Below are 17,336 nucleotides of genomic sequence, written 5' to 3'. Positions count from 1 at the left end.
TTCTAATAGTACTGTGCAAAGTTGTAGACAGGAGAAAAATTTGGTAGGACTACCCTGGCTTCAAACCAGTATCAATTGTCTGCCTGTCAGTTTTTTTTAGGCGGACCTGATCAGATGCTCCATGCACCTCTATGGAGCAGTAGATGTCAGCGGTGACCTGTCCACTGACACCGGCTGCTATCCAATCCGATCTGTGAAATCCAGACGTATGGAAACCCTCTATCTATATCTATATATCTATAGATCTATAGATCTATCTCTATACAGGTCCTTCTCAAAAAATTAGCATATTGTGATAAAGTTCATTATTTTCTGTAATGTGCTGATAAACAGACTTTCATATATTTTAGATTCATTACACACAACTGAGGTAGTGCAAGCCTTTTATTGTTTTAATATTGATGATTTTGGCATACAGCTCATGAAAAACCAAAATTCCTATCTCAAAAAATTAGCATATCATGAAAAGGTTCTCTAAACGAGCTATTAACCTAATCATCTGAATCAACTAATTAACTCTAAACACCTGCAAAAGATTCCTGAGGCTTTTAAAAACTCCCAGCCTGGTTCATTACTCAAAACCGCAATCATGGGTAAGACTGCCGACCTGACTGCTGTCCAGAAGGCCATCATTGACACCCTCAAGCAAGAGGGTAAGACACAAAGAAATTTCTGAATGAATAGGCTGTTCCCAGAGTGCTGTATCAAGGCACCTCAGTGGGAAGTCTGTGGGAAGGAAAAAGTGTGGCAGAAAACGCTGCACAACGAGAAGAGGTGACCGGACCCTGAGGAAGATTGTGGAGAAGGACCGATTCCAGACCTTGGGGGACCTGCGGAAGCAGTGGACTGAGTCTGGAGTAGAAACATCTAGAGCCACCGTGTACAGGCGTGTTCAGGAAATGGGCTACAGGTGCCGCATTCCCCAGGTCAAGCCACTTTTGAACCAGAAACAGCGGCAGAAGCGCCTGACCTGGGCTACAGAGAAGCAGCACTGGACTGTTGCTCAGTGGTCCAAAGTACTTTTTTCTGATAAAAGCAAATTTTGCATGTCATTCGGAAATCAAGGTGCCAGAGTCTGGAGGAAGACTGGGGAGAGGGAAATGCCAAAATGCCTGAAGTCCAGTGTCAAGTACCCACAGTCAGTGATGGTCTGGGGTGCCATGTCAGCTGGTGGTGTTGGTCCACTGTGTTTTATCAAGGGCAGGGTCAATGCAGCTAGCTATCAGGAGATTTTGGAGCACTTCATGCTTCCATCTGCTGAAAAGCTTTATGGAGATGAAGATTTCATTTTTCAGCACGACCTGGCACCTGCTCACAACCACTGGTAAATGGTTTACTGACCATGGTATTACTGTGCTCAATTGGCCTGCCAACTCTCCTGACCTGAACCCCATAGAGAATCTGTGGGATGTTGTGAAGAGAAAGTTGAGAGACGCAAGACCCAACACTCTGGATGAGCTCAAGGCCGCTATCGAAGCATCCTGGGCCTCCATAACACCTCAGCAGTGCCACAGGCCGATTGCCTCCATGCCACGCCGCATTGAAGCAGTCATTTCTGCAAAAGGATTGCCGACCAAGTATTGAGTGCATAACTGAACATAATTTTTTGAAGGTTGACTTTTTTTGTATTAAAAACACTTTTCTTTTATTGGTCGGATGAAATATGCAAATTTTTTGAGATAGGAATTTTGTTTTTTCATGAGCTGTACGCCAAAATTATCAATATTAAAACAATAAAAGGCTTGCACTACTTCAGTTGTGTGTAATGAATCTAAAATATATGAAAGTCTAATGTTTATCAGTACATTACAGAAAATAATGAACTTTATCACAATATGCTAATTTTTTGAGAAGGACCTGTATATCTATCTCTATATATCTATCTCTATATCTCTATAATGGATTGCGGTGATGCTGTGCGTTCCATTTCGCAATCTGTGCATCCTGAAGACAGATTGCGAAATGCATTGTGGTCTAAAGCCGAACTATTGACCTTCACACGTCACTTCCTAGCGGTGGAACGCACGGCGGAACACACGCCATCACCGCAATCCACTCCTGTCAGCCTTGAACTCACCTGCCGGAAGACAGGAACAGCGGCGTTTCAGAACCCCTAAGAGCTTTCTTTCTGGTGCTGGGAAGGCACCTTACAATGTAAGCACCCATTCTATTTTATTTGTGATTTTATGTCATTAAAACGGTATCACACTATCCCTGGCTTCCTGTCTCCTGCATCCCCCCATTGGTTTTCTGGATTAGTATTGCTGGGAGATAAGTGGAGCAGTGTATTCCTTGAAGCCTGGTGAACCCCTGGTGAATACCATATCCCCCTGGTGAATATCTGGTGATGAACGTACCTCCTATTGAAAGGGATTGATGGAGGAGGATTAAAGAGCGATTTACTGTATATAAATCCAAATGCCTGCAGGGTCTGTGAGACCCACATCTTTCTGGTGAGCGCATTATACTATCCACTCCTTGCTCACTGGATCACTGAATCACAGATTGAGTACACCTGGATGATTTTAGTTCACTTTACAAGACACTTCTTGTCCACCTTTAATACCACTATATGGACTTTACCATTGTTCATAAGAGCACATTATTTGCACAGTTAACCATCACTTTTGAGTGATTCACACTTTGTGTCATAATTTTTTTGACTATTAGTGTCACACCACAGCACTTTATTAGTCTTGTATACAATTTATATATTTATTGAGTCATTTGCACATATTGCACAATTGCACATGAATTCATTTTTTGATATTGATGTTTATCCGATTCATGTTTATATGTAGCACTGTATCCGCATTATGCTTATATGTAACACCGTTTTATCATATACACGTAATTTTTTTTAAGTATATATTTTTACAGTAAAGTTATATAACAGTTTTTATATCAGCGCCTCTCAAATCTGTCATCTACAAGAACGTAAATGTATTTTATTAGGATTAGACCAACCCAAAAGTGGCACTTAATTTTGAAGTGGAGGGAAAATGATAAATGGTTTTCAAAAATGTTTACCAATAAATATCTGAAAAGTGTGGAGTGCATTTGTATTCAGCCCCCCTGAGCCAATACTTTATATAACCACCTTTCACTACAATTACAGCTGAAAGTCTTTTTGGGTATGTCTCTGCCAGCTTTGCACATCTAGAGAATGAAATTTGTACCCATTATTCTTTGCAAACTATAGATCAAGCTCTGTCAGATTGGAGATATCTGTGAACAATTTTCAAGTCTTGCCACAGATTCTGAATTGGATTTACAGTAAGTCTGCACTTTAACGGAGCCATTCTAACACACAAATATGCTTTGATCTATACCAGGAGTCTCCAAACTGCAGCACGGGGGCCAGATGCAGCCCTTTGCTTGCTTTTAACTGGCCCTTGGAGCACTATTTCATCCACCGATACTAACAATGGGGCATAGTTCCCCCCACTGACACCAGTAAAGGGGCACAATTTCCCCCACTGAGACCGATGGGAAACAATTCCACCCAATGACACCAATAATGGGACACAATCTCTCACAACGACACCAACAATGGGGCCAAATTACACCAACGATGGCACACAATTCCTCCCACTGGCATTAAAAATGGGGCATTGTTTTTTTCCCCGATGTCAGGACCTTTTCTACTCCCGATGGCCACAGTCTGGCCCCCCTAAGGTCAGGACAGTAAACTGGCCCTTTGTTTTGAATGATTGGAGACCCCTGACCTAAATCATTCCATAGTAGCTCTGCCTGTATGTTTAGGGTCATTAACCTGCTGGAAGGTGAAGCTCAACCCCCTCAAGTTTTTTGCAGGCTAACAGGTTTTCTTCTAAGATTGCCCGGTATTTGGCTCCATCCATCTTCCCATCAACTCTGACCAGCTTCCCTGTCCCTGCTGAAGAAAAGCATCCCCACAACATGATGCTGCCACCATTATGTTGCACAGTGGGGATGGTGTGTTCAGGGTGACGTGCAGCAGGGGCGTACCATGGGCTTGGCGAGAATGGCCCCCGCCAGGGGCGCAGGCCGAGAGGGGGGCGCAAAATCAATGTGTTAACAGTTGGCAGTTTTTGCTCCCCTTCCTATAAGGTCCGCCCCTCCGCAGCAGCCTATTGGTCCTTCCACTGCCCGGCAACTCTCAAGTGCAGAGGGTGGAAGGGAAGGGGAGGGGCGTTGCATGGTGCGAGTGCACTGAAGATACAGCGGCTGTGGAGCGGCTGGGTGGCTGGAGGAGCCCGAAGATGGAGCCTGGAAGCCATGGACAGGTAAGGAGCAGTGGCGGCCGGTGCGTTGGGGGCGCAGGCCAGGGCGCCACCCCCCATCCATGCAGGTAAGTGCACTGGTCTCGGGGGGGGGGGGGGGGGACGGCACACTACGCTGGTCTGCCTGCAATGAAAGGGAGCACACTGATCTCTCTGCATTGAAATGGGGCACACGCTGGTCATTCTGCATTGAAATAGGGCACACGCTGGTCATTCTGCATTGAAAGGGGGCACACGCTGGTCATTCTGCATTGAAAGGGGGCATGATGATCTCACAGCATTGAAAGGGAGCACACGCTGGTCATTTTGCATTGAAAGAGAGCACGATCTCACTGCATTGAAAGGGGGCACGATCTCACTGCATTTAAAGGGGGTACGATCTCACTGCATTGAAAGGGGGCACACGCTGGTCATTCTGCACTGAAAGGGGGCACACGCTGGTCTGTCTGCACTGAAAGGGGGCACACGCTGGTCTGTCTGCACTGAAAGGGGGCACACGCTGGTCTGTCTGCACTGAAAGGGGGCACACGCTGGTCTGTCTGCACTGAAAGGGGGCACACGCTGGTCTGTCTGCACTGAAAGGGGGCACACGCTGGTCTGTCTGCACTGAAAGGGGGCACACGCTGGTCTGTCTGCACTGAAAGGGGGCACACGCTGGTCTGTCTGCACTGAAAGGGGGCACGCTGGTCTGTCTGCACTGAAAGGGGGCACGCTGGTCTGTCTGCACTGAAAGGGGGCACGCTGGTCTGTCTGCACTGAAAGGGGGCACGCTGGTCTGTCTGCACTGAAAGGGGGCACGCTGGTCACTCTGCATTGAAAGGGGGCACGCTGGTCACTCTGCATTGAAAGGGGCACACTATACCTTGATTACTTAAGGCCCCTTTCACACTTTCGTGACCTTAGGTTCACGCAATTTACAGCGTTTTTTGCTGCAAAGCAATGCCTATTACATTTTTCTGTTTGCGCCCCCCTCCAAAAAAAATTTTGAGCACCAGCCGCCACTGGTAAGGAGGATCCATTGAAGTGCATTGTACTAGGGAAGGGAGGGGGGAATGTTGTGTGTGAGGTCTGTTTGTATAGTAGTCGGTGTAGTGGGTGGTTTGTGGTCACTGTAGTGGTCAGTGTAGTGGTTAGCCTGGCCAGTGTAGTGGTTAGGCTGGCCAGTGTAGTGGTCAGGGTAGTGGTTAGGGTGGTCACTGTAGTGGTTAGTGTAGTGGTCAGTGTAGTGGTTAGGTAGGTCAGTGTAGTGGTTAGGTAGGTTAGTGTAGTGGTCAGGTAGGTTAGTGTAGTGGTCAGTGTAGTGGTTAGGAAGATTAGTGTAGTGGTTATACAGTTTAGTGTAGTGGTTAGGTAGGTCAGTGTAATGGTTAGGTAGGTGAAAGTGGGAACCAGGTAGGTCTGTGTAGTCTCCACTGTATACATGGGCAGGGCAAAGGTAGTGGAGTCCGGGGTGAGGCCAATTGGGGGGGGAAGGGGGGGGGTGGCAAAATGAGGTTTGGCCTAGGGTGTCAAAAATCCGTGCACCAGCCCTGCACAGTACACAGGGGGAGCACCGGGTGTCATGTGACTATTAAGCATGACACAGCACGCCAGACATCGGACGCCCCCCTCCGGGGGGGGGGGGGAGCTGATACAGCTCCTCGCCAAGGACGCTGGAGACCCTAGGTACGCCTCTGACGTGCAGTGTTGGTTTTCCGCCACACATAGCGTTTTGCTTTTAGGCCACAAAGTTCCATTTTGGTCTCATCTGACTAGTGCGCCTTCTTCGCAAACTTCAAACAGGACTTCTTATGGCTTTGTTTTAAAAATGGGTTTTGTCTTGCCACTCTTCCTTAAAGGCCAGATTTGTGGAGTGCACAACTAGTAGTTGTCCTGTGGACAGATTCTCCCACCTGAGCTGTGGAGCTCTGCAGCTCCTCCAGAGTTACCGTGGGCCTCCTGGCTGCTTCTATGATTACAGTAATGCTCTCCTTGCCCGGTGTGTCAGTTTAGTTGGATAACCATGTCTTGGTAGGCTTGCAGTTGTGCCAGGTTCTTTCCATTTTTAGATGATGGTTTGAACAGTGCTCCACGAGATGTTCAAAGCTTGGGATTTTTTTTTTTTTTTTTTTATAACCTAACCCTTATAACCTAACCCTGCTTTAAACTTCTCCACAACTTAATCCCTGACCTGTGTGGTGTGTTCTTGGCCTTCATTATGCCATTTGTGCGCTAAGGTTCTCTAACAAATCTCGGAGTGCTTCACAGAACAGCCGTATTTATACGGAGATTAAATTACACACAGGTGAACTCCATTTACTAATTCGGTGGCTTCTGAATTGGTTCCACTATATTTTAGTAAGGGGTATCTGAGTAAAGGGGGTTGAATACAAATGCATGCCACATTTTTCAGGTATCCATAAAAAAAAAAAAAAAAAAAAAAAAATGTTGAAAACCATTTATCATTTTCCTTCAACTTCACACAATTCTGTGCCACTTTGTGTTGGGTTTATCACATAAAATCCAAATTAATACATTTATGTTTTTGGTTGTAACATGACAAAATGTGGAAAATGTCAAGGGGTATGATTTAGGGCACTGTATATTATATATAACTGGATATTTGTAAGAACTTACCGTAAAAGCCTTTTCTCTGAAGCCCATTGACAGATGCAGCAGCAATGCTTCTTTACCCTTGGGATATGCGCCATCTACAGGAGTAGACTAGGCAGTGAAAAATTCACTGATGGGCCTATAGGGGCTGTCCTTCTTGGCATAACCCCCACTCACTGAGCTCTAAAATCAGTTTTGTAGCATGCAGTGAAAAGAAGACACAAACCATCCCCATAATAGAAGGGCGGGTCCTGCGTCTGTCAATGGACTTCAGAGAAAAGATTTTACAGTAAGTTGTTACAAAAATCCAGTTCTCTATCGTCCATTGACAGTTGCATCAGCAATGCTTCTTTAGAGCTGTTCCAAAGCAGTATAGGCATGAGGGGTGTGAACAGTTAATGTATTTCCAAGGCTAAAAACGTAGCCAAATGGGTAAGAAAAAGCTCAACCAGTAACAGGAGCTTACCCACGAACAAAGTTTGACCCACAAAGAGAAAAAATCAAGTCTCTTTACATAGCAGCCTGGAAAACCTTGCGGTCAAAAGATACCAATAAACCAATCTTGTAGAATTCTGTAAAAAAGTATGCACGGACGACCAAGTCGCCGCCTTACACACTTAAACAACAGAAGCCTGATGATGAAAGGTCCAAGAGGCACTCAGCGTTCTAGTAGAATGCACTCACAGGGAAAGGAGGTGCCTGACCCTTCAATGAATAAGCCTGAACAACCGTCTGCCTAATCCATCTGGATATGATTGCAGCAGACGCAGCCAAACCCTTACAAGATCCCTCAGTAAGGACAAAAAGAGAATCTGAAGTTCTAAAAGGCTCCATGGCCAACAGGTAAACCACCATCGCCCGAACCACATCCAGAGAATGCAAGGCAATTTCCCTAGGATGCTTAGGCGTGGGACAGAGTGAAGGCAAAACAATGTCTTCATTTAAAATGGAAATCAGACACCAACTTAGGAAGAAAGAACTGATTAAGTCGAAGAACCACTTTATCTCTATGAACAACCAAGTAAGGCGAACGACAGGAATGCGCCGCCAATTCAGACACTCTGCGGGCAGAAGTAATAGCCACCAGAAAGGCAACCTTCTGAGATAAAGGCAAATCTATGTCCCCAATATTCTCAAAAGGAGGCTTTTGAAGAAGGACAGACAAAACCAAATTTAGATCCCACAGAGGCAAAGGGGATCTTCTCGGAGGAGCCAGATGACGCACCCCTTGAATAAAGGTGCAGATCAAGGAATTAGTTGTCAACGGGCGTTGGAAGTAAATAGCTAAAGCCGACACATGGCCCTTAATCGTGCCCAAGGCCAACCATTGCTCAACTCCTTTCTGCTAGAAAGCCAAGACCCTAGAAACCGAAAACAAGTGAGGGTGCAAGTTTTGCGATTCACATTAGGAAATCTACATCTTCCAAGTACGATGATACATTTTTCTGGAAGTCTCTTTCCTAGCCCTCAGCAGGGTAGGGATCACAGAATCAGAGAGACCCCTGTCTCTCAGCACCTGGCCTTCAACAGCCATGCCGTTAAAGCCAGCGACCGTAAAGCAGGATGGAAGATCGGCATCTGAGAAAGCAAGCAGGTCATCCCTCAGAAGCAGCCGACAGGGAGGCTCGACGACCATCTTTACCAGGTCTGTATACCAAGACTGGCGAGGTCAGTCTGGCGCCACCAGAATTACTGGCACCTTTTTCACCGCCAATCTGAGGAGGACAGCTGTATCAACAACAGCTGTATCGGAGGAAAGGCGTAAAGCAGCCGATACTGGCTCCAAGGAGCCACCGATGCATCTGAAGTCGGCCAGAGGGTCTCAAGCCCTGGCCACGAACCTTCGTACATTCTTGGTCAGACGAGACACGAACAAGTCGACCTCCAGGGTGGCCCACCAGACATACAGGAGATTAAATATCTCTGGATGCAGGGGCCATTCCCCTTGGTCCAGAACTTGGGGACTCAGGTAATACCCCTGCCAGTTCTCCACTCCTGGAATGTGAACTGCTGAAAGAGCCGGAAAATGTTCCTCGGCCCAAGTCAGAATATCGGCCACCTCCTGGGCCGCCGGGGCACTCCTTGTGCCCCCTTGGTGATTGATGTAGGCCACAGCCATGGCATTGTCAGATTGAATCCGAACCAGGGAACCTTGTAGCCATTTCGTCTAGTGGAGCATGCAAAGCTTGATTGCTCCGAGTTCCAGTACATTTAAATCGGTAAAGAGGACTCCTTTGTCGACCAGACAGAAAATGGCCACTGTACCTTACACACAGAGAACCGTGCCCACACTTAAAGCGGTAGTATCCCGCTTTTTGACACTTTTACCTACAGGTAAGCCTATAATAAGGCTTACCTGTAGGTACAAATAATATCTCCTAAACCGGCACGGTTTAGGAGATATTTACAGTGCATGCAGCCGCTCGCGCGAGCGGCGCATGCGCTCTGAAGGTCCGGGGGACCTTCAATTAAGTTGCCGGGAGCTTTCCGGAAAAATCACTCCCGCGCGTATGCGCGGGAGTGACGTCATCGCGGCTCCGGCCAATCATCGCACCGGAGCCGTCTCTTCCGGCCAATCAGCGCGCCGGAGCCGCCGAACCTGGAAGAGACGACGAGGGACCATGGCAGCGCCCGCAGCGATGTCCGGGGGTCCGTGTCGGGGCTTCGTTTTAAGGTAAGTTACACATAATGGGCTAGTATGCGATGCATACTAGCTCATTATGCCTTTGTCTTGCAGGTTTTTTTTTTTTATTTTTTTTTTTATAGAGTTTACAACCGCTTTAAGATGGTGGCTGAAAACGGTGCCATGCGTTCAGGACCCAGACAGACATGAGGCCAGCAGAGGGATCTACTTAAAAAGACCCCACAGGACAAGGTAACATTGTAAAGCCCCCCCCCCCCCCGAATATAGCTCCCCCATGCAGGAGCAGGTCCTGACAGGCCTGGGGGATCTTTCAGGAAAAGACAGAGTCCTGTTATCCCCAGGAGTGGGCCCACATCACCCCCCCAGAGGCCGCTAGGGACATGAGGGTTTATATTGCTCCCCATACCATGGACCGGGTGGGCTCCGTTCTGGGCAGACAGCCTCCCACCCTGAGTGGGGGTGCTGCCAACCAAGGGGTACGCTGCGACTCAGGGCATTCCAGGTCGATGCGTCCCAGCATGACATCTGCTCGTAGGCTCGTCCCCATCCACAGGGGCTCCGTCGTGGCAAGGCCTAGTCAGACCATAACCTGCTCACCCTCGTTGGCCAGTCTGGGAGACCGTAAGGATCTAGATTATCCAGTGCGAAACCACAGCCGGCTGTCGCTTGTAGTTCACCAGGAGGATATCCCCCTGACAGTAGCTAGCGATAGTGAGTAAAGAAATAAATATTTAAACATTCTTAAAAGAATAAAAAACTGAGACCGAAGTCCCAGCAGGAAACCTAGGTCATACTCCTTTACTAGGCAGCAAGGAACTGATTTGAGAGCAATGTGTGGGGGGTTATGCCTAGAAGGACAGCCCCCTATTGGCGTGTCAGTGAATTTTTTTCACTGCCTAGTCTACTCCTGTAGATGGCGCAAAAGCCAAGGGTAAAGAAGCATTGCATCTATCAATGGACAATAGAGATAAATATAAACACACACAGTTGTGCTGATAAGTTTACATACCCTGGCAGAATTTATGATTTCTTGGCCATTTTTTTTTTAGAGAATATGAAATTTTTCCAAGAATATGAATGATAACACAACTTTTCTTTCACTTATGGTTAGTGTTTGACTAAAGCCATTTATTATCACTCAGCTGTGTTTACTCTTTTTAAAATCATAATGACAACAGAAACTACCCAAATGACCCTGATCAAAAGTTTACATACCCCAGTTCTTAATACCGTGTATTGCCCCCTTTAACATCAATGACAGCTTTTAGTCTTTTGTGATTTGTGGATGAGGCTCTTTATCTTCTCAGATGGTAAAGCTGCCCATTCTACCTGGCAAAAAGCCTCCAGTTCCTGTAAATTCCTGGGGTGTCTTGCATGAACTGCACGTTTGAGATCTCCCCAGAGTAGCTCAATGATATTGAGGTCAGGAGACAGAGACTGAGATGGCCACTTCAGAACCTTCACTTTATTCTGCTGTAGCCAATGACAGGTCAACTTGGCCTTGTGTTTAGGATCATTGTCATGTTGGAATGTCCAAGTACGTCCCATGCACAGCTTCCGGGCTGATGAATGCAAGTTTTCCTCGATTTCCTTTCCTTGATAACATACTGCATTCACCTTGCCATCAATTCTGACCAAATTTCCTGTGCCTTTGTAGCTCACACGTCCCCAAAACATCAGCGATCTACCTCAGTGTTTCACAGTCGGAATGATGTACCTTTCATCATAGGCCTTGTTGACTCCTCTCCAAATGTAGCGTTTATGGTTGTGGCTAAAAAGCTCAATCTTGGTCTCATCACTCCAAATTACTTTTGCCAGAAGGTTTGAGGCTTGTCTCTGTGCTGTCTGGCATATTTAACAGGATACTTTGTGGCATTTGCATAGTAATGGCTTTCTTCTGGCGACGACCATGCAGCCCATCTTTCTTCAATTGCCTCCTTATTGTGCATCCTGAAACCGCCACACCACATTTTCAGAGTCCTGCATTTCACCTGAAGTTATTTGTGTGTTTTTCCTTGCATCCTGAACAATTTTCCTGGCAGTTGTGGCTGAAATTTTAGTTGGTCTACCTGACCATGGCTTGTTTTCAACAGAACCCCTTATTTTTAACTTCTTGATTAGAGTTTGAACACTGCTGATTGGCATTCTCAATTCCTTGGATATCTTTTTATATCCCTTTCCTGTTTTTTTCAGTTCAACTACCTTTTCCCGCAGATCCTTTGACAATTCTTTTGCTTTCCCCATGACTCAGAATCCAGAGATGTCAGTGCAGCACTGGATGAAACATGCAATGGTCTGTCAGGAGTCCAGAAACTCATTGACCTTTTACACACAAACACTTATTATCAGCAAACAGATCACAGGTGAGGATGGTGACCTTTAATAGCCATTCAAACCCCTTGTTATCAGGCCAAAATCACCAGGGTATGTAAACTTTTGCTCAGGGTCATTTGGGTAGTTTCTGTTGTCATTACAATTTAAAAAGAGTAAACACAGTTGATTGATAATAAATGGCTTCAGCCAAACACTAACCATGAGTGATAGAAAAGTTGTTCCTGACCAGGGTTTTTTTTGCGATTCGGCACTGCGTGATTTTTAACGGACAATTAATTGCACGGTTGTGCGATGCTGTACCTAAACGAATTTGACGTCCTTTTTTTCCCACAAATAGAGCTTTCTTTTGGTGGTATTTGATCACCTGTGCGATTTTTTGATCATGTGCTATAATCAAAAAAAGAGCGACAATTTTGCAAAAACAATATTTTTCACATTTTTTTTTATATAAAATTCCCCAAAAAAAAAAATGTAAAAATCATATTTTAACATTTTTGGCCAATTTGTTTTCTGCTACATATGCTTGGTAAAAAAAAAAAAAAAATCACAATAAGCGTATTTTGATTGGTTTGCGCAAAAGTTATTGCGTTTACTAACTAATGGAAAGATTGTAATTTTTTTTTTTTTAACGAGTAATGGCGGCGATCTGCGATTTTTTTTTGCGGGACTGCAACATTGCGGCAGACAGATCAGACCCTTGACTGACATTGACACTTTTGGGGCTACCAGTGACATTACTACAGTAATCAGTGCTATAAATATGCACTGTTACTGTAATAATGACACTGGCAGGGAAGGGGTTAACTTTATTGGGGAATGAGGGGTTAAGTATGTCCCTAGGGGCGTGTTTCTAACTGATTGGACATGGCTACTGGTGTGAGAACAGAGATCAAAGGTCCTACATAGTAGAACCGTGTGATCTCCATTTTTACACAGGGGAGAATGACAGGCGGCTTTGTTTACATTAGCCGCCTGCCTTTCTCCCTTCACGGCGAACGATCGCGAGTGACCGGCGGACATCGGGTCCACCGGTCACACGCACTGACTTGTTAGGGAACGAGCCGGGGCGCGTGCGCGCTCGCCCGCTATTGGCTCACAAGCAAGTGACAGGCTAGTGACGTACCCATACGTCACTTTGCCTGGCCGGGGCTGACCGCCGCAGTATATGTACTTGCGGCGGTCGGCAACCGGTTAATGTGCATAAAGAAGCCAAGGAAGATGGAAAAATCTGCAAAAGGCATCAAATTACAGATTAGACATTCTTATAATATGTCAACAAAAGTTAGATTTTATTTCCATCATTGACACTTTCAAAATTACAGAAAACAAAAAAAATGGCGTCTGCAAAAGTTTGGGCACCCTGCAGAATTTATAGCATGCACTGCCCCCTTTGCAAGGCTGAGACCTGCCAGTGTCATGGATTGTTCTTAATCATCGTCTGGGAAGACCAGGTAATGTCAATCTCAAAGGTTTTAAATGCCCATTTTTTTGTTTTCTGTAATTTTGAAAGTGTCAATGATGGAAATAAAATCTAACTTTTTTTGGCATATTATAAGAATGTCTAATCTGTAATGGGATGCCTTTTGGAGATTTTTACATCTTTCCTTGGCTTCTTTATGCACATGAATACAAATTTTTACCTGGGGTGCCCAAACTTTTGATCACCACTGTATATAATAATATATATATATATAAAAATCTTTACACTCTGACCTACTAGACCAGATGGCTGTAGTAAGCAGTCAGCCTCTCACTGCTTATCACTGAGGGACGGCACAAAGCCTGCAGCCTTTGTCTACATGTGAGATTGGTCTGTTCATTAGCCCTGCACCCTGATCTGTGATCTACTGTGTCTGAGGGGCACAGTGAACAAAGAGGGTGCGCACACAGGAAGATGCGCAGTTAAGTCCACCAGCATCAGGGTAGCCTTAACCATAAACTAATCCTATTGGTTCCCTGCTGGTTTGATAAATGTACAATTAAAAGCTCCTAAATTCCGATAAGCTGACAGCAAAGTGCCGCTGCTGAACTGATTTCCCGTAGAGTCTCATCAGCCCAGCCTAGTTAATCTCTAAACCTACACAACACCTTCTCCTTAGGTTGATGATACAAGGGTTACTGGCAGTATCACCAGGTGGAAAAGAAATTAAAAAAAAAAAAAAATTTACAACGCTTTACATCAGCCATACCGTTTTTTTTTTTTTTTTTTTAAAGACTTAACTTGGTGTGAATCAAGCCTAATGTATTACTTTTTCTTCTTGGGTTTAGATAGACTTATTTGTATACATTATATTTTTTTTTTTTTTTTTTTTTTTTAGGTATAACTACACTTTAAAATGTTACACTTATGAAAGATCATCCGTGCTTATTGCCTGACTTATCTTACACCTGATTTATCTGACACTACCCACACAACGGTTCTGTAAAATATGATATGCATACGTAAAATGGGTCCTGGATTGACCCCGTGCTTCAGCAACTGTTCTTTAAGCTCAGTATTGCTCAAACTTCTTATGTCCATCTTCAGTCTGTTTTTCTAGAAGCCTCCAAGTGACAAGAGCTGAGAAAAGAAATATCGGTGTTAAAAAGGAATCAGCCAGGCAGAAGAACAAATCACTAATTAGCACAAACACTAAAATATTAATAGAATTAAGGGAGAAATTTAGATTTTAACACTTTAATTTGTAAGGCAATTGACACTCACATAAAAAGGGTATTCGCTCCATTTGGCCAGAAAAAAAAAAAAAATGTATGTCCATAGCCAATAGTTGGCTAAAATTACTATGCCTGTTTCGATCAAGACTTTTATTCAGAATGATTATTCTGCAATGCTGTTTTCCAATTACAGTCTCATATCCATTATTAGCTTTAACCACTTCAGCTCCAGAAGGTTTACCCCCCTTCATGACCAAGCGATTTTTAGCAATATGGCACTGAGTTACTTTGAAAATTGCGTGGTAGCGCAACGCTGTACCTAAACAAAAACGAATGTCCTTTTTTCCCCACAAATAGAGCTGTCTTTTGGTGATATTTAATTACCTCTGCGGTTATTTTTTGCACTATAAACAAAAAATACTGATCATTTGGAAAAAACAAAAAACAAAAACTGGATTTTTGTCTTAGGGCTCTTTCACACGGCCGCTCCAATTTTTTTATTCCGCTGCGGCACCTTTTTTTTTTTTCACGGACACGGATGACACTTGTGTCATCCGCTCCATATGTCCGCATATCGTCCCATCCGTTTGCGGATGATATACGGACATAATGTATGTCTAGGGGGATTGCGGATGACACCGCTGTCATCCGATTTTGCATCCGTTCCGTTTTTTTAACGGAAGAAAAATAGGGTCCAAAAAACGGAACAGAACTGAAAGGACACAAATCGGATGTCAGCGGATGGTCATCCGCTGACATCCGCAATCCCATTGACATGCATTTTGTCCGTATATCACCCGCAAACGGATGGGTGATATACGGACATACGGAACGCCCGTGTGAAAGATCCCTTACCGTAAAATATGATTTTTGCAAGATCTTTCGTAAAATCTTTTTCTCTGATGTCTGTCGACAGACACAGACTCCTCTCCATGAGCTGAGTGCGTTTATGCTCCTCCCATCAGTAGTCTAAGCAGTAAAATTTGAAAAAACACACGCCCAGGGGGGTTATCCCTCTAGGCAAAAACCTCTACTGCACAATCCAGCACATCAGTTTAGTTTAAAAGCAGTGAAGACAAAAGAACCAACCCCAAACAGAGGGGCGGGTGCTGCATCTGTCGACGGACATCAGAGAAAAAGAAAGATTCTACGGACAGATCTTACAAAAATCGTATTTTCTCTATCGTCTGCCGGATCCATCTCGAAATGGTCGCAGTGGACGCAGCCAGACCTTTGCGAGGACCGTCCGGAAGGACAAAGGGAGAGTCCGACTTCCTGAAGGACTCCGTAACCGTCAGATAAACGCTTATCGCCCGAACCACATCCAGAGAGTGCAAGGCAACTTATTTGTGATGTTTAGGCTTAGGACATAAGGAAGGCAACACAATGTCTTCATTCAGGTGAAAATCCGACAACACCTTAGGAAGAAAAGATGGATTAGGTCGGAGGACAACTTTATCCCTGTGGACCACCAAATAAGGCAGCGGACAGGACAACGCCGCCAACTCAGACTCTGCGGGCAGAAGTGATAGCCACTAGGAAGGCAACCTTCTGCGACAAAGAAAGGGAAATCTCCCTAATATTCTCAAAAGTACGTGAAGATGGCGGGAAAGGAATTCCATCCGCCTGTCCACTGGATCCGTAAAGACCGTGGAATCCTCCACAGGCACAAGGGTAGATTTGTTTAATCTGGAAACAGGATGGTCCACTTTAGGTGGCACAGTCCAACGGTTGTAAACCTTTTCAGAAAAGGTGTACCGGCGTTTAAAGCGTTTTGGCACCACTAACACGTGCTTAACACACTGCCATTGGTCATTCACAATATTGTGAAAAGTGTCGGGACAATGGAAATCCCTGTCAGTCTTTGGAGACCTCTGGGAGCCAAAAGTCACCCGCTTCCTGCTGGCGTGGGCTCGTTAGCCAATTTTAAAGTGTCCCGTACTGAAATAATCAGGGCTTCCACTAAAGCACGTTCCCGCGTTGCAGCTGAAGAGGGCAGGTCCTCTTCCCCATCTGACTGCGAGGACAGAGACCCCTCAGGTAGGGGAAACGTACCAGGGCGACCACATCAGTCTGAGGACACCTCCATAGATGGAGAAGGCAGCGGCCGTTTTCAGCCATCGACCTTTTGCATAAGTAAATCAACTTTAGTCGCTAGGCTTTCCAGGGCTGCTGAAATTGTGGCCAGCGCCTGCAATCCAGACTGTCCGGGAATCACACAGAGTGGATCTGAGGGCGATTGCACAGTTTGGGACTCCATATTGCAAGTAGCAAAAACCAGAGTACTGTCGCTTAAGAGTGCCAATCACGGCACCCACCACTAATCGTAATGGTCTGCAGGGAACCCCTTTAAGCTAAACTGACAGCAGAATGTGCAGGAATATGCCCGCAGGGACCCCGAAGTACTGTACCACCTCAGACAAACCATCCTCCTGATTCTTCCAGCAGCATGGAGAGAAGGCAGGAAGTGACCTCGGCTAGCAGCAAGAAACAAAAAGCACAGGAAGTGATGTCGCCTGGGGAAGGTCACGCTGCTCAGCATAGCCCAGGGGCTACACAAAGATGGATGCCTATACATATCAATAGAAAGCCTCAGGGAAAAATGGCTGCCCCATAGAAGTTCTATGGGGAAAAGATCACATTGCCCACACTTAATATGGCAGTGCCCACGCAAGCCATGCGGCCAGAAACAGACACATGAAGGCCTCAGGAACCCCAACAGGGACCAGCAAGCCCAAGGTACCATGTCACCCCCCCCCCCCCCCCCCGGGCGCCAGGCGCTCCAGACACAAAGCCACCGCTGCCTCCTTGTATTTTCCTCTGTGAGCTCCTAAAATAAAGGACCT

At 45.5% G+C, this 17,336-nt stretch overlaps 1 protein-coding gene across 2 annotated transcripts in view; it reads right to left on the bottom strand.

Moving 5' to 3' along the window:
- LEMD1 (LEM domain containing 1) overlaps positions 1-14,397 on the bottom strand; it is a 425,098-nt gene extending 410,701 nt beyond the window's left edge. For both annotated transcript variants that reach the window (XM_082247400.1, XM_082247399.1), the window contains exon 1: positions 14,278-14,397. In XM_082247400.1, coding sequence (XP_082103526.1) covers positions 14,278-14,356 — 79 coding nt within the window. In that variant the 5' untranslated portion in view covers positions 14,357-14,397. The remainder of the gene's footprint in view (positions 1-14,277) is intronic.
- Between the last annotated feature and the right edge of the window lie 2,939 nt (positions 14,398-17,336).

The sequence above is a fragment of the Pelophylax lessonae genome (genome assembly GCF_965119305.1).
Source record: "Pelophylax lessonae genome assembly, chromosome: 2".
NCBI lineage: Eukaryota > Metazoa > Chordata > Amphibia > Anura > Ranidae > Pelophylax > Pelophylax lessonae.
Note: the sequence above shows the minus strand (reverse complement) of the source record. Positions and strands in the feature narration are given on the sequence as shown.